At 33.5% G+C, this 18,777-nt stretch overlaps 2 protein-coding genes across 2 annotated transcripts; both read left to right on the forward strand.

The window, feature by feature from the left end:
* Positions 1–33: 33 nt before the first annotated feature.
* LOC133690355 (UDP-glucuronic acid decarboxylase 1-like) lies at positions 34–4,600 on the forward strand. The gene is made up of 7 exons (XM_062110623.1): positions 34–805; positions 931–1,073; positions 1,169–1,248; positions 3,088–3,171; positions 3,291–3,365; positions 3,730–3,822; positions 4,073–4,600. The coding sequence occupies exons 1-7, from the start codon at positions 198–200 to the stop codon at positions 4,277–4,279; spliced, it is 1,290 nt and encodes a 429-aa protein (XP_061966607.1). The 5' UTR covers positions 34–197; the 3' UTR covers positions 4,280–4,600.
* Positions 4,601–9,553: 4,953 nt separating this feature from the next.
* LOC133690237 (protein SODIUM POTASSIUM ROOT DEFECTIVE 2-like) lies at positions 9,554–12,009 on the forward strand. The gene is made up of 3 exons (XM_062110464.1): positions 9,554–10,636; positions 10,742–10,817; positions 11,313–12,009. The coding sequence occupies exons 1-3, from the start codon at positions 10,016–10,018 to the stop codon at positions 11,477–11,479; spliced, it is 864 nt and encodes a 287-aa protein (XP_061966448.1). The 5' UTR covers positions 9,554–10,015; the 3' UTR covers positions 11,480–12,009.
* Positions 12,010–18,777: the final 6,768 nt, after the last annotated feature.

Genomic DNA, 18,777 nt, shown 5'->3' on the forward strand with positions numbered 1-18,777 from the left:
TACTTTTAAAAAACAAAATTTAAAAAACTACCTCCAACATTTCCAGCACAACAAACAGGAAAGAATCGTATTAGCCTGATCACATGAACTGTTCTGGCTTCTCCAATGATAGAATTAAACCAGTAATGCTTAATGCTTAAGACAACTCAACAGTCAACACCACCACCTCTTCTTCCATCTCCAATTCCCACACCGTAATGATGAAACAAATACACAAACAAACCAGCGTGAATCACAGGAGAGAAGATGAAATCCCAACTTCAACTCAATCTTACTCACCTAAGACACTAAAACACCCTAGATCCATTCCTTATATCTTCAAAGAACAACGCTTTCTTTTCATTCTTGTTGGCATTTTAATTGGTTCTGCTTTCTTCATTTTCCAGCCCACTCTCTCCCGCCTTAATCCATCTACCCATTCTTCTATCCCCACTTCAATTTATCATCGCCACCAAGATTCCTCATCTGGGTCCTCAGGGTTTGCCTCGAAGGGATCGTTTCCAGGCCGGGTCCCAGCTGCGATCGGGAGGAAGAGGCTGCGTATTGTGGTTACTGGTGGGGCTGGATTTGTTGGGAGTCACTTGGTGGATAAATTGATCTCGCGGGGTGATGAGGTTATTGTGATTGATAATTTTTTTACTGGGAGGAAAGATAATTTGGTTCATTTGTTTGGGAATCCGAGGTTTGAATTGATTAGACATGATGTTGTTGACCCTATTTTGTTAGAAGTTGATCAGATCTATCACTTGGCCTGTCCTGCTTCTCCGGTTCATTATAAGTACAATCCTGTCAAGACTATTATATCCTTTTTCTTTTTGAAATGAAGTTGTTATGATTTCTGAATTATCATCAATGTTGTTAATTATGTGATTTGTTTTTGTGTTTTTGGAATTTTTGGATCCTTGACTGTGAATTGTTTGCTTACAAGACGAATGTGATGGGCACACTTAACATGTTGGGTTTGGCGAAGAGGGTAGGGGCGAGGTTTTTGTTAACGAGTACGAGTGAGGTTTATGGTGATCCACTTGAGCATCCGCAGAAGGAGACTTATTGGGGAAATGTGAATCCAATAGGTCAGATGTTAGTTAGAAACATCTGTTTGTTTGTTTCATTGATTCAACAGTGTTCTGTTCTGGTTATTGATTGGTTATGCTTTGAAATTGTTTAGGTGAGAGGAGTTGCTATGATGAAGGTAAACGGACTGCAGAAACATTAGCCATGGATTATAATCGAGGTGCAGATGTTGAGGTAATTGTTTCTGATAAATAACTAGATTATATGCTATCATGGCTTGCTTATTTTGTTATTAGGATCTTTGGGTATTTGAAATTTGCTTGATAGTATTTGAATTTCAGTTGTCTTTACTCAGTGTTTCTTGATAGATATGCTCCTTGAGATACAATGTAATGGAGGATCAATAATTGCTGGTTGTAGTTAAAATGCCAGTGATGAAATGTCATGCTTTTGTGCAGAAATCCAATAAGTAGATATATGTGTATTTTAGACAACCTATTCTGTAGACAATTTAAGTGTGAATTAAGTTGGTTCAGACCTTATATATCTGGTAAAATAGAGGTTATTATTAATTAATCTCTCCTTTTGAGCATATAGTGTTTGAGAATGGCCCACGATCAATTAGCCAGGCCCTGGAATTGTTGCATGACTTTAACCTTTTTGAGGGCATTAATAATTTGATTTAGCTTCGTTATGTTTGGAGCATGTGTTTTCTTTTTAAAGAAATCATGTAATGCACTTGTGTCGAAGGCAAAATAAGTGTCTCTGCTATTGCACATGGTTTTCAGGAATCGTTTTTATTCATTGTTCTTCTAAAAAATAACTGAAAGTTTCGACATGAATCTCATGTCTTTGCAAAAGTATATGCTATGGCTACTTCAAAAATGTACTAAACTCTGCTTATACTGGTCATTTATCTTCTGAAAAATATTGGAATTCAAAGAATGAATACAAGCAATTAAATTTATTGTAGAATTGACTGGCAGAATGGTATTCTTTTTTCTGACAGTTTCAGCATTCTACCAGTCCATCTGTGTTATTTCCGTTATTATTGTTGTTGAATAGTTGATTTGTTTGGGTAGGTTGGGGGATTTGGGGGGGGGGGGGGGGGGGCACTGTGGGAGTGGGGGGGTGTTTCTTCCTATCCACTTGAATTTGCATGCTCAAAATGTCATCAATTTAATTTGACATTGTGTGCTTAATGTCCACGTTCTACAATGTCTAAACAGTTGCATAAAGTTTGGAAACTGCCAAAGCCACATTGTGTAGGGTAGGAGAGTTGTAATATCACATATCTCTTCATTTTGGCATTGTTGAGCTATTGGTCCAAGATTTACCCATTCCTATTTTATGCAAGTCTTCAAACTTGCTTAAATTCTTTTTTAATTCCTTAAAAGATTAGTTGATTTGATTAGCTGCCCTTGGGGTTTGCTCCATATAGTAAAGGGGTGGGTGGTATGGGCCAGGTTTTCGGTTAATACTCAATATCATACCAATTGAAATTAAATGAATTTGGTGTGTAGAGATTAAATTTTTCTTTAACTCCTTAAACATCAATAAATTTTATGAGCTACCCCTTGGGGGCTTGGCCCAGGCAGTAAAGGGGTGGGCGAGATTGGTTAAGGTCTTTGGTTAAAATCATACCAATTTAAATAAATGGATTCAGTTTCTAGAAAATGATGAATAATTGCAGCACTATAAAATAATTCGTTGTCACTTGTGGATTAAAAACAATTGCCTTGTTTGTATAACGAGTACGCACAGAAGTGGCCAGTCTATTTCAGCTGTCTCAGTTGCAGCAGCTTGGGCTCAAAACAAGCTTTGTACCCATTTTTTCTTGGATCAGCTGGCGAATTTCTCTAATTGTTTGATGCATAGAATGTAAAATTTTTAAGCTTTTTGTGTTGTCTGTGCTATACTAGGTTGATATGATGTAAACTTTGTCAATTAAACTGGAAAGATTTTTTCATATGAAGGTTACTGTTGTTCTCTATCCTGCAATAGCTTCTCTTGCATATATATGTTCAGTTAACCTGTGGGAAATGGGCTAATGATGGCTCTTGCTGTTGGCAGGTGCGTATTGCTCGCATTTTTAATACGTACGGGCCTCGCATGTGCTTGGATGATGGACGTGTTGTCAGTAATTTTGTTGCTCAGGTATTATTCTCCATTTTTAGGCATTGATGTCGGCAATGGACTTCCATTTGGATTTTGGGATATCTAATTGGAGGTTTACTTTTTAGAAGCTTCCTTAACTATTTGAACTATGTTTGCAGGCCATCCGCAAACAACCAATGACTGTATATGGTGATGGGAAACAAACTAGGAGCTTCCAATATGTTTCTGATCTGGTATGGCATCATTATCCATAAATTCATTATCCTGCCTTTTCCACTTAAGGCTCCTCTGGATGCCTGGTTACTTTGTACCCTTGCTAGCGGCCCAAAAGCTGTATGATCTTTGAGCTACTCTATCTCAATGCAAACTACTAAAATCACCTCTGCAGTTGTTATTCACGGCCACTAATCAGTCAAGTGGTTGCATAAGGCTTTGAAAAAGAAGATGACAGAAGTGATAATTCTTTTTTTTAAAAGAGAAACAGAGAATAACTGCAAATGCAGAGGATATCTTGAACATTGGTTGTGTTTTGGGGCTCTGTTTAAGCTCTAAAAAGTTGATGTGATAAGGTATGTTAAAAGCCTTTTCCATTTACAGGTTGATGGGCTGGTGGCACTAATGGAAGGCGAGCATGTGGGACCTTTCAACCTTGGCAATCCAGGAGAGTTCACTATGCTAGAGCTCGCAGAGGTTTGTCTTCAAATTTTATAGTTATCTTATGTTTAAAGAAAGGCATGGGTTCCTTTTCCGAGTGTGTTGCATTTCTGCACCCTGTTCTTGCTAAGATTCAAACTAAGGAGAATTGTTGACTACTCATAAGTGTGTGTGTGTGTGTGTGTGTGTGTGTGTATGCGTGCATGCATAAGGAGATAGATAGAGAGAGAGAGATGGAAACTCCTAGTTTATGTTGGCACACTCAATTTTCCTCCCTATCATGAAGGTTGTCAAAGAGACTATTGATTCAAGTGCAACAATAGAATTCAGACCAAACACTGCTGATGATCCACATAAGAGGAAACCAGATATTAGCAAAGCAAAGGAGTTGCTGAACTGGGAGCCAAAAATTTCTTTGAGAGAAGGATTGCCTCTCATGGTGAATGACTTCCGGAATCGCATTCTGGAAGGAGATGAAGGGAGAGGGCTTTAAATAAAATGACGGCAGAACTACAATGTATAGTGTGAAGATCTTATCTATATCATTCATTTAGTAGGTATCTTCCATAATCCATGTTTGCATGGAAATTATAGCTAGGTGCCACTATAGCAGGAAAATATGCATGTTGCTCATGCCCTATGCTGATTAGCACAAAATCGATACTAGTTTAGTTTTTCATTTGCAATTTTTTGAATGCCGTTTTTATACTGCATTCCTAGTCTTGACCACTCTTGAAAGGCTTGTATTAAATAGTAAGTTTTGGTGCGGAATAACACAGCGATGAAGGAATATTGTGCCGTGATTCGGCCATCCTGTTCTCTGTTCACGTCAAAATGCTGGTCTCAGGCTGAGCCAGTCAGTATATGGCGTCTGTCCTGACCACTGCAACACTGTCCAGTCATATTCTGTCAGGTTCGTGGATCCCTTCCAGTCCTGGAGCAGTCATGCTGAAATTTAAACTTTATTTATAGGCCGACTTGAGAAAGAAAAATCGTAACTACATTGTTTACAATATTTAAAATCTTTACATACATACACATATATACATACGTATTATACCTTCATATAATATACGAGAAAAGGTGCTTATTTTGGTTTTACTTGAAAGCACTCTAATTATAGCACTTTTAAGTTCATGGAACAATAAAACAAAGGTTACAATGTAATAATCATAAATACTTTTTAGTACTTAATTATTAAAATTGGTTTTTTTACGTCTTAAACAATACTCTTTTCTACTTAAGGTAAAACAGAAACTTTTTTTTTAATTGAAATCGCTGTTAATTAATCATAAATATCAAGCAATTAGTTAATTACTAAGAAAAATACTTCTTTTTTACTTGTAATAAGTAAATATCGTTACTTAATAGTTTGTAATTATCTAGTTATTACAAGTGAATAATATTTATTTTTCTTTAAGATATGTAATTTCATTATAATATTAATAACTAGCATAATTATGAAATAATTAATTAAAAGAATGACAGATAAAAAGAGTTATTACATTACAATATCTAAAAGTACTTAATTTATAATTGTAATGTTTTAAATAGTCATAGAAATCACCTACATTTTATACATCACCTTTTGTTCCTTTTCACGGTTATTTTTTAATTTTTTAATTTTTTAAAAAAACTTCAAATTAATATTTTTAGTATTTATTTATTAATTTAATTTGTTAATAAAAAAATTATTTTAATATATTTTTAAATAAAAAATATTAAAAAAAAACACTAGTAAACTAGAAAAATCTAAAGCCTGCGATAAGATCAGCTTCTCCACTGATAGCATCGGACTTGTTTTATCTGTGGGAATCATGACACCCCCACTAATTGACAATATGATTACTACATCTTTGAGACTGTTTTCCAGACGCAAACACATCTCTTCTCAACAACTTTTTTGCCGACCCAAATTGTGAAATCTACAAAAGATCTGTTGGCTAGTGCTTTTCTTTTTCGGAAGATAAAAAAATAAGGGATCGGAGTCCGTAGTCATGGTCATAACTCGGGACACTCGGGTCGGGGACCAATGGCCATGAGATAGAAAGAACGAGTAAAGGCGACCGTGCCCAGCTTTTCAACTATTTTTTTCTTTCCATCTTTCTTTTTTCCAACGAATCAAATCATTCATTCATGAGTAGTAAGTAGTAGATTTTTATCTAAAAAGCTTGAAGGCCTCCCTCGAATACTATCCATCTGCGCAAGCTTCAAGCCATGTACAATTATTGCTTAGGCACAGCATTGGACCCAGAGCTCAGAGGTTGTCCCAGTGTCAGAGCCATCGGAGTCCCTCTTGCTTTCTCTAATCTGGTGACGGCTTAGCTTGATCATCGAAGCCCCAAGGCCCCAAACCATTTGACCTTTCAGAACGTTCTTCGTGTACTCTTTTGTATAGTAACAGCTTCTGAGGAGTTGGGAATTAAAGATGAAGAAAAGGAAAGTAAACAAAAGGTGTTGAAGGGGGCCCCTACTATTTTCCACTAGAAAAAATAAAACGCCCTACATCTTCAGGTACTCGGTGACAAAAGAGGTAGGCAATTAGAAGAGGGTAGGTTGACGTATACATGTCAAATAACCGATTTAAATTATAAATAATACTGAAAATATAATTTATATTATTTTTTTATAATTTCTTAAATAAATTTTTTTAAAATTCACATAAATTCATATTATTTTATACTTAATTTTTATCAAATAAATAATAATGGTAAGATTTGAAATCGAGACCATTCTGTCATCAACTTTGATATTATATTAAAAAATTAATTTAATCTAAAAACTTAAACTATTAAATAAAATTTTAAAATATAATTTATATTATTCTCTGATAGAATATAAAAAATAAAAATAAAAAATTGTCTGTGAGTCGGAACTCTTGAACTGTGCAGGGGGAGTTCGGCGGGGATATAAAGGAGAGGGAAAAACATGATAAAAGCCATCCACAAGCATCCGATTCCATGAGGCTGAGAAGGAGAATTTGAGTTAATGGAGGATAAAGAAAGTTACTTTGTGTCTCATCCATCCACAGGAAAGAAAATTCGAAATGGTTTACTCTATCTGGCAGCATATGTTCCATCAGAATCTTAATAATGTTCCCATCATGATTATTCGAAGCCTTTTTTTTTTCCCTCGATATCTTTGTTCCAATGGGACACACCTGAGCCTGGCTAGCTGTCTTTTGCCGGTAACTTCTGCTAATGTTCGTGCACATGAGGCTTTCATTCACTGCTGTGTTGAGTTTGTGAGCAGCAAACTAAGAAGTAAATTTGTTGCTGCATATGGTAGATAAAGTTAACTAGGTACGTAGTAGATTGCTCGCCCAACAATTCTTGATGCAGATAGAGACTGATTCAAAGTCTTAACATTTATAGGGCTTATAATAAATATACACAGAAACAAGCACATATCAATTACCATAGATTTTAATTTGTTCTCCAAGATTTATGAGGATTATCTCACAATTTTGATTTATACCAATCAGCTACCACAACCCGCATGAGAGACACCACAGAAGGCCAAATTTGGCCATCGGAGGAGGCCATATGCACTGTGACCATCGTCACTCTTTCCATGCGCCAACCAAAATTACACTACCCATAAACTACAACCCTCTCGTATTTGTTTTAGAATCCAATTTGATCCCTGGATTCCTAATTATTCTAAATCAACAGAATTCAAATATATTTTCATAATTTGAGCATCAACCGAGCACTGGATCTTTCCCTAACATTACGAGAAACTTATATCTAGGCATCTAAAATAAATAATTAAGTCAATTCTAAAAAGACATGGGAGGATCAATTTTTTTTAAAAAAAAAAACATGCACCAAGAAATAAAAAGGACAAAAATACCCAACCCTTAAAGGTATAAAATTAAAGGGGCTTAAAGTTTGTCAATGTCTCAAATTCAGTCCTCGAAACTTTAATTGCTAAAAACCAATAAAAATAAATTTTATTTTATAAAATTAAGTACCAAGCAAGCATTGAAATATTTCCTCCACGTCTCAAGGTTTATATCCATAAATAGACAAGACAAAACAACCCGCAAAGCTATTACCCACATAATTGTAATGCTAGAGGGACAAAAAAAAGGGTCGAAATGAAATAATCAAAGGACCAAAAAAAAAGGAAATATCTTGGATTATTATTGTAATTCACAGATGTATAGTAATTCCTCCTTCAGTTTAAGTTTTTTTTTTTAATTTCTCTTCCTTGTTCATCCTAGTCCATTTAACAAAAAAAACATGTTTTAATGAAACAAATATGATAAGTTTACCATGCAATTAATTGCATCAAAGTAATCACAGTAGATCAGGATGTTTTCAAAAAAAGGGTTTGAACTACTCAATTGACTAGAATGTAAATTTTGAACATGACATTTGGAGATTATCCGAAGTCTAAACAACAAATGAGGCAATTATTAAAAAGAAGGATGTTTATGCTAGTTGTTCCATTCATATTTAGTTGATGTTCGTGTTATTGATTTAGAAATTATTTGTTTTTATAGTTGGAAAATATTTTTATAAAAAATTAAATTTTTTATTTAAAATTAAATTTTTATATATTGTTAAATTATTTTGATATACTGATATTAAAAATAAATTTTAAAAAAATAAAAAATATATATCATTTTAATATATTTAAAAAAAAAACAATTTGAAATATAATAACTTTTCTCACCTCATCTCATCTCATGTAGTTGGCATATTCCTGCCATTCATTTGATCTTTACAGTTACACCTCCTCATATAAATCCTACATTTTAATTGTCTGCCAAGTCATCATCCTCTTGGCTACCATGTCCTGTCCATCTTTTCTTTTTATCACCATGTCCATGCATTTTGACAGAGGGGAGGAAAGTACAAATCGGTTTATGTGTAAATAGTTTAACAACTATAATTTATAATTAACACTAATCAAGTGGGCCTTCTCTGTTTTTTTTTCTTTTTAAGAAAATATTCCTTCAATAAATGTTTAGCCCAGTTATTAGCAGTTGCTCAGTATTCTGCCGTTGCTCTGACCCTTTCGACCCTCTGTATTGTTCCTTTCCGAAAATTGAATTCATAGGCAACTTCCCGCGAACAATTTATTAATTAGCCATTAAAACTGTAGGCCATGCCCCGCAGGCCAACAGACTATACCTTAATTTACACTAATAAAATAGTTTTGTTTAAATCATAATGTTATAATGAAGACAACACATTTTATGTACATTTCCTCTGAGCTCTCTGCTAATCAAGCTCTGAGGTTTCTGTCGGCTCCATTGACGTCACAGACAAGATTCTTCTGGGATTAAAAATGGATCTGGGATCTCCTGGCCTTGTTAATCTTCTGCTTAAACCGTAAAAGTACTTGATGTAAACACAATAACCAAGAAGAGTGATTTTGTCAGAGGGAAATTGCACTGCCATTGTAGAACCTAAAATATATTACTACAAAAAAAAAAGATGCCTCTTTTTCATCCATTAGAAGCACAGAAAAGAGGTGGTTACATCTCATTTTCATCCATTAAAGATCACTTATTTTCTGTTCTGACCTCCAAGGAATAGAAATGTTGCAGCAGCAGCAGCCCATGCATTGATCCCTTTATTTTCCTCGTTCCTTTTACAGTTTACAGTATGGTTACTTGTCTAGTAAATTAATGCAGTCCTGTAATATCGTTAAGATTGGAGTCTAGCTCTTACGGCTGTGTCGTGGGTCCTTTATGTCATTCTCAAAACTACTGGAGCTACAACCCTGTGTTGAGGGCATGTGTGTGTGATGGATCAATTTCAAACTAGTAGTGTCTGTTTCTGCTGTATGAATCATTTTTCTCCACTCGATATGTTATGGGGTGAACTTTCTGTAAGGATTTCTGTTTGATTAAGAGTTCTCATGTTTATCACAAAAATAAAAATAAAAAACTCATCGCATACAAATCATTTGACACTTCATAATGTGGCAATTGGTTATTAGTACACGAGAGTTGCAAGAGTAGAAACTTCTCTACTTGATCCATACTGCTTTAATATTATATAATTAATCCTGTACAATCTAGCTAGTAAAATTGTGATTCTTTTGTTACTCTCCCTCTCTGTCCAAATCGTTTAAGTTGTTCAAGCATAAAAGCAGAACAAACAACCTTCTTTAAGAAGTTCCTCGCGCTCTCTCTCTCTCTCTTTCTCTCTCAAAAATGCAGATTCTCTAAACCACTAACTAGGTCGTACACTCTTATCAACATCCAAGGATGAAGAAAATAGATGTGTTCTGTGCGTCTCAAGCTTCAACAGCCATATGCATGAGCATGGATCAACCTTCTTCCTCCTCCACCAATCAACTTGGTGGCCGGACCCTTGATCGCTACAACCCCATCATCAGAGACCAAAAAAGAATCCCAAGAACTCTCCCTTTAGCCCCTTGTACTTCTCAACCACCCCCGATCAACCCCGTCCCCTACCAGCTACTTCACAAGAGCAAAAAAAGCACTTCAAAGAATAAAGCCAGTGATCAAAGTAGCAGCAAGAAGTCGAACTCTACAAAACCAAAACCAAAACCAAATGATCAAAAGACCAAGAAAATCTCATTCAAGCCAACTGATATTGATGATGATAAGAAGAGAACCACTTATCTTAATGCCCCAAAAGATATAGTTAGAAGGGGCTGGGCTAAGCCTGGTGATTTTATTACCCCTCCTGGCTCGTCTAGATATCTTTTGGGTGACACGGCTTTCTTTGATGGCTTAGCAGATTATGATCCGGTTATAGCACAGCTAGCTCCTGTGGAATCCAACAGGAATACTCAAGCTTTAAGTAAAGACGAATCTACTGCTTCAAAACCATCTTCTTCTTCATCTTCAAACCCGAATCAGGTTTGCACTAAACTTTGGTTAAGCTTATTATGTTCTTATAACATCAATAAGTAGTAAAACCCTTCAAGTTTTAATTAGTTGTATCCTGAATGGATTGGATTTCAGGTTGTGGTTTTGAGAGTGTCACTACACTGCAGAGGCTGCGAAGGAAAAGTGAGGAAACATCTATCCAGGATGGAAGGTATGCCCACGTGACATGAATTAATGACTTGACATTCAATTTTATCTCATCTTTGTCTCTTTCTCTTTCAGACGTTATTATTTGACAGAAAGTGTCTCTATACTCTCTCTGTCTTCTATTCCAAAAACACCCTAATTTGTTTTCTTTTATGTATTCGTGGCAAACACCAATCAGAGAGAAAGAAAGGGGGGAGGGAGGTCATTAACTTGATTTAACTTATGAGGAGTACTCTGTTTCAAAGAAATTTTATATGAGATCATGTACTAGCCAACATGTTACATATGGGGTCAAATTACTAGCCCTGGACTGTGCGTTTCGTTCAGCCAATTCAACAGTCCTGTCTTCGTTTGGATTCTAATATCAATTATGGTTTTTACTCTGAAAGATGGCTTTTGGATCGTTAAATTAGAACTCGTTAAATTAGAACTAAGTGATAGTTTATTCAGATTAAGGTGTTTTGATTTACATCGGCATTGATCATGTGTACACACACAGGTGTGACGTCTTTCAGCATAGATTTTGCAGCAAAGAAGGTGACAATTGTTGGAGATGTAACCCCATTAGGTGTCCTGGCGAGTGTGTCAAAGATAAAGAGCGCTCAGTTCTGGACCTCTACAGCCCCAGCCGCTGCCTCAAATAACACAGAAGTGAGCATGAAATAATACACTCGCAAGTGTGTGTGAGCGAAAATTGGCTATCTAAGTGTGATTAGATGCTTAATTTAGTGTAAATGCAAGACTTAGCATGAGTAACTGGACCCGAATCTTTTTTTCTTTGAAGTTAGTGAAGATCAAATCAGGAGTGGTCATCTGGTTCACATTTCAAGACATATTCTCAGGCCTGATTTGTTCCTGCATGGTCAGGAAAAAAAAATGGAGTTTTTATGGCAATATTGGAATAAACTAAAAAAACTTCTCAGCTATGCTCACAAATCACAATCGTTGCCCTCTGTTTTTGTTTTTCAAAGTAAAGCAAGCACTGGCCCATTTTTGGATCCAGTTTCCCGTGATCTTGTTTCTATTGCTTCCCGGTGACATTTCTTCTTGTAATTGCCACGATGACATCAAAATTTTCAGATGTTAGTGGCAAAAGTATATTACAAAAGAAAACATGCCGGATGCTTCTTCTTTTGAAAAACTACTAATGGCAAGAGTATATGATATTAGTAAATAACAAGGGGATCCTTCTGACGTTTTCTCCTCTTCTTTTTGGGATTTTCAGAGTATCTTGAGTTTTTTCTTAACCACTGCTACAAGTGGTAACAGTTTTTATTATTTTTATCCTCTTTGTCCAGCTATAAATCTTGTATTTTTACTGCAGGATCTAATGTTTTTTTAATGATGTTTGTTCAACCTGTCTAGTGTTTTTCTTAGTTTAAGATTGTTGTTTGGTTGTTTTTTTAACTGTTTCTTGTGTTCTTTCATCATTCGTAGATCTTTGCATTGCATCGCTAGTCACCACAATTGGTGTTATTATATACACCATCTGTTTATCAGTATTAATATGAATTTGGATTAAAAATTCTTCTAAATAAAAATACACAAGAACATATATTAATTTGTACAAGGATAGATGAACTAAAAAAGATAAGAATGTATTAATCTAAACAAGGATAATATACAAAATTAAAAATATGTAAGACCAAGGAGAGGATCATGCTACAAATCCTTGTTAATACTATTGGTTGCTTGATTAGCATATTTAAATCTTAAGAAATATATATAATTATTATTTTATCATTATCGCACCATAATCCTTTTATATCACCATCACAACAATAATAATTAACACTGCATCCATCATTAAAACCACTTGGTGTGTGTCTATTTTAATTGTGTTAGCTTTTGCAGTTTTAATTTAAAAAGATAGGTTTAAAAAAATATAAATTATAGTTTTTTTCTTAACCAAGATTTTAAGATAGAGTTTTTAGTGAAATCCATGCAAAATTATAGTGTGTTGATTAAAAAAAACACTTTCAAATATATGGTTGAAGCAAAACACAAATCATATTATAAAAATAAATATAGCTTCAATTATCAATGTAACCACAATTCATCATTATTTCCACCATTATTATAGTTACTTCAACACCATTATTATCACAATAAAAATCACTATCCACAACCATCGATGTCATCATCACCAATATTAACATCTTATTATTAAAGTATATAACATAACAATAATAACTTATGAGAAAAAGGTTTTTCAGGGAAATATTCTCACAGGGAAAAACATTTTCTTAGTAGTAGTGCTTGATTGAAATAAAATGAGTGTTTGGGTGGTGGATTTGGTTGTATTAAAATGCTTCGAAACTAGGAAAGGCAAGGAGTAGGCATCATCTAATGGTGTTTGAAGGTGCCGTCTAATTATTTGAGTTCTCTACAATTTAATATTTGTTAGCTAAAAGGGTAACCTAGTCATCGTGTTTTTATTGATCGGTGTCTCATAACAAATTTGTAATAATCCTGATGTTACCTATGGCAGGAAACTGATGTCCGTAAGCGTTTTCAATCAAGAATGTGTCCTGTGAAACAAAATATTCGGCATCTTGCAATGTATACAAACTCGAGGTGTAAAATGTTCTCGCCCTTCAAACATAGAGTGATTAATATATTATACTCTAAATAGCAACTTCTTTCTGAGGACTGCCGGACCGAGAGAAGAGAGCTTAAAATCTGGAGTACTGGCCATCGAATGAACCGAACATAAGATATTTGTATGCATCCCCAGACCCGAAAAAAATAAATAAGAATAGAGTGAGTTAATTTGTTGCTCGGTTCCTATAGATTCTTGACAATGGAACTCGAATCCGGGGCATTTTACAACTATTCAGTGTTATTTATATGCGTGAATGGTATCGAAGGAATTGATGCTGTTCATCGTGAAAGGCTCGGGTTCAGTCTCTACCCTCTACATCTCTCGGTTTTTACACTTTGGGCTTAGGAACCTTTGCTTGTTTGTATAATGGGCTTTGGCTCACTAAAGCGCTAGTGAGTGACATTTTATTTTTTTGTTGGTTAGTGCTATAATTGACTGTTCGGAGCAGAAAGATGGTTATGGGCTTTGACCCATTGAAGTGTTCGGATTTTAGCCCTTTTTGTGGTTAAATTCAGATTTTAGACTTGAGGCAAAAGGAAATGATATTCATATCCCAAGCATTCGTAAAACCATTCAAGATGCATCGAAGTGGTTTTGCTGCCATTATTGGCTCCTCCTTCTCCCACGCAGATGCTATTACGCTTTTTTGAATTGATGTAGTATTTTTTTTGTTTGAAAGTATTTTTTTGTTTGAAAATATATTAAAATAATATATTTTTTTATTTTTTAAAAAAATATTTTTAACATCAACATATCAAAACAATCTGAAAACATCAAAAAAATTAATTTAAAGTAAAAAATTATATTTTTTTAATTTTTTAAAAAATACTTTTGAAACACAAAAATAAATAAACTTTAAATCATCTATGATCCTTTAACAAAACTCTCATTTACCATCTCTCTACTCTATCACCACAGTACCTTTTTCTTAAATCGAGCAAATTTGTGACGTTGTATTCTCTGGATGTATTTGGAAGTGTGGTAACGGTTGCTTTTCAAAATGTTTTTCATTGCAAAGCAAATTAAAATAATATTTTTTTATTTTTAAAAAATTATTTTTAACATCATCACATCAAAATAATCTGAAAAAATCAAAAACATGTTACATTAAAGTAAAAAATAAAACTTAAATTTTTTAAAAAACATTTTGAAAACTTAATGTTAAACACATCAAGATCTATCCTTTAGAAAGATTCACCACACAGTGAAATACCACCTCCAGCCCAATTTGTACTTTGAACTTGAGGCCTTGAATCACGGCATAAAAAATTCGGTAGGATAGCACACCTGACCTTTAAAAAAAGACCAGACGCGAGGAGCGCATGAAAGGTCAGGCTCGTGTTCCTCCTTCCTACCTATCTTTTTTATTTTTTATTTTTTATTTTAAGTGCGCCAATAACACATCATTTACTCTTTTTTAACACAAAGTTGAAGACATTCCTCTACTGGTATGATGGAAAGTCAAACTCCACCTCTTTGATAAAAAAAAATATAGTTTTCAAATCTTTTTTTCACCTTAAAAAACTAACTCCAAGAAAAAACCATATCTAATATAACATTTGTTTATTTTTACATTTTAAAGGTATTTTTAAAACAATTCATTGTTTTTATTTCTTTCTTTGCTTCAAGATAAAAAAAGGTTTTGGTGTTTTTCATATCATTTTGAAATGCTGAAGTTAAAAATAATTTTTTTAAAAATAAAATATATATTATTATGATGTATTTTCGAGTAAAAAACACTTTGAAAAGAAAGCGCTATTATATTTTCAAGCACTCCTTTAAACTAATCTTTAATTGGTTAAAAAATCAAAAATTCACTCCGAATTAAAAAATAATCTCGAGCCCTTATCTATTTTTTTCTGCAAAATAGATAAAAGATTAAAAAAAAATACTCCAAAAAAATTTCTCTCATTAAGTAGAACTCATTAACTCATATATTGATTTTTCTTATTGTTAGATTGTGATTAATTGATCATTTTTCCTCTTCTACGTAGTTTTCTAGCGACAATCTCTCTTCTTCTTCTTTTTAAATTTAGGAACTGAGACATAAATAAAATAAATTATTGGACTAAAATTTAAAATGCAAAAACTAAAGGGATCAAAACAAAAAACAAAAGAATTTGGGGACCTGATTTTTAAAAGCAAAACCTTATGCACATTAAAAATATAAAAAAGAGAGTGTGTTTTTTTGTTTGAGTGTTTAGTATGGTCCTCGAAGTTTCAATTATTTCTTAAAAATAAAACTAAACTCTATGTTACCAAACCGGAGATCAACTTAACTTTGGAAAATATTTTCAATGTCACAAGAGCCCCATAGCAAGTTAATTGAAGTGAATCATCACCTCAAATCCCAGTAAACACAACATATAAAAATTAAATTGAAGAAAAAAAAGAGAGATTCAATAATCAAAATAGAAAATGCTTGAAGGAACAAAAAAAGAGAAAATAATATTCCAATTCCAGTGTTTTCCCTCACAATTTACAATGAATCTCCGAGCATTTTTTTAGTTTTTTATCCTTAATTATACTCTATTTATTGTTTAATTGTGTTAAAAATAACTAAAAACCAAATATTTAAATAAAAATAAGTAATATTGATTGTAAACATTGAATAAATTTTATTTTAAATGATAATATTTTCTAGTATTCAATTATTTTTCTTGTATATAAGGGAAATGGGATTAGAAAGGAAAGATTTTTTTTTTATTACTTGCATTTCATGTGCAAATATAAAGAAATATCTCTAGAAATCTCATAATATAAGGACAAATTGAGCCATTAACCCTTTTTTTTTCTCTCTCTCAAAAGAATTACATAACATTTCTTGTCGTTGTATATTAACTACCTCTACAATCATCACTGTATTTAAACTCTTCACCAACCACCACTGATAGAGGTAATGGCATATTATAAAAATAAATATTTATTATTATTATTATTATTATTATTCCTCCACCACCATTACTGCTCCTTTTCCACTACCAAGTACCCCCTCTTGTAGTGATGGTATTATCATTATTATTATTTTACATCCATCAGGTCTAGGCACCTGGTCTTATTTTTAAATGCCCCTTTAGTTTTTTTTTTTTAATTTAGAATAAAACTCACTAAAATAAAAATTATTAAAATGATTTTTAAAAATTTTCCCATTTTATCATAATTTTCAAATAGATTATAGCTTTTATGGTATTATTAACAATTAATTTATGAATTGATATGAATATTACATGTAATTTTCTTTTAAAAAGTAGGTTAATAAAAATTCAATAAGAATAAAATAATTACTTTGTTTTTTTGTTAGAAGATTTTAACATAATCTTCTTAGATTAATTATTCTTTTACTAGGTTAGTTTCATAAATTTTTTATTAAAACTTTCTTTTCAGACCAAAAATACCTATAACCATCCCAAAATATGACGTGAGCACACTATTTCTTTCTAAATGAATGTATCTGGATCCCACTTGGCGTGGTCTCCATGTCCGAATCAAGATTTTGTAGCGATGGGATCAAAATCTAAGACAAAAAAAGGCAACTTAAAAAGAGAAATTAAAGGCTAAGATATCTAAAATCTTTGAAACCAGTCGATTCTGTGGTTCTATCGATTTATATGTTATTTAGTATTAAAACCAGATATGCTTCCACTTTTAGTTAGGTGGCCGACTCATATTTAAGAATGCATCAAGGACTGAACGACGGAAAGAAACAGAAAAGAATGGTAGACTTGGTGGTGGAAGGTGCCATGAAACCATTAGTCATCGCCTCAATGGTTTTGCTGGCCTTGATGGGCTTTGCCTTCTCTTCCACGAATGCCAGGCCACTGCTTAGCCAGCAAACATCCCAATCCCTAAACGGAATTCCCTTTTACCATAGAAATGGCCCACCGCCACCGCCTGCCAAGGGTGCCATTGTCTTTGCTAGCCCGTCTTTAAAGGCTGCCAGTGATCTTTCTAGCCAGCAACAATCTTCAATCCTCAACAGAATTCCCGTTTACCATCTATATAGCCCACCACCACCATCTCCCAAGGCTGCCGGTGCTTTTTCTAGACCACCACCACCCCCAATCCCCAAGGGTGCTATTTTCTTTGCTAGCCCACCACCACCCCGAATCCCCAAAGGTGCCATTTTCTTTGCTAGCCCTCCACCACCCCTAATCCCCAAGGGTGCTATTTTCTTTGCTAGCCCACCACCACCCCTAATCCCCAAAGGTGCCATTTTCTTTGCTAGCCCACCACCACCGTCTACCAGGCCTGCCAGTACTGGACCCTCTAAAGACCAGTCTCCTTCCGAGATACCTTCACCGCCATCATTTTGAATCAGGGGTAATTAATGAGGGCCCGAATATTGTGCTATATAGTTGAGTGCTAATGCAACGTCCTGGCAATCGTGTTAGCAAACCAGACATTATTTATAGCAATTATTTTTGCTCTCATTGGTTGAATATTATATGCCCGTGTGTTCCAATGTGTTATTTTCCTCTCCTTTTGTAATTTAATCATAATGTATGATTTGAGGTGAAAATAGTTTATAAGAATGACAAGTGAGATTTATAAAGAATAATATAAATTATTTATTAGAACTTCATTAAATATATAGTTTACAGGCATTGCTAGCCAAACTAGTTTTTTCCTAACATTAAAAAAACAAAAAAAATTAAAGAGATGCAAAAAAACGCATGACGACAATAAAGTAAAAAAGAAATTAATATTGATTTAATACAAAAAGAAACACTTGGTAATACCTTGGAAATTGATCTTCTCAATATTCTTAAAATATTTTAATGATCTTATTTGTTAACAAAATAAAAATTAAATAAGAACAGAATAATCACATAGAAAGTAAAATAAAAAAAATTAAATCTCAATTCTTAGTAAATAAAATATTGAATAACGAGATTGAAAGAAAAGGTAAATGAAAAAAAAAACAACTCGAGTTTATCCAAGCCAACAAATCAAATCTATGACTTAGTTGTGAAACCAAGATAAATCCATCGAAAAAAAATTAAATAAAATCATGAAACTTAATTCAAATGAATCAGGTGTTGAAAGTGCGAAAAAAAATAACTAACGTAAAAAAAAGACCTGAGTCAATTTTAGTAAACTCATTGAATCCATGATCCGAGAAATGAGATCAAGATAAATTTACTCTTAATAAAACTCTTATATTTCATGTTGGTCAAAACTAGTGCCAACAATTTATGTGCATTGAAACAATTAGTCAACAATTAAAAAGGTACAAAGTAGTATATATAATGATAAGTATGCATTATAGATAAAGTACTTAGAAAGGTTCATAGTTGAAAGTTACCTCTCTTGATGCAGTGATCTATCAAATTAGTATGTCTATATAAATTCTTCGAGT

Source organism: Populus nigra, chromosome 3 (assembly GCF_951802175.1).
Source record: "Populus nigra chromosome 3, ddPopNigr1.1, whole genome shotgun sequence".
Lineage (NCBI taxonomy): Eukaryota > Viridiplantae > Streptophyta > Magnoliopsida > Malpighiales > Salicaceae > Populus > Populus nigra.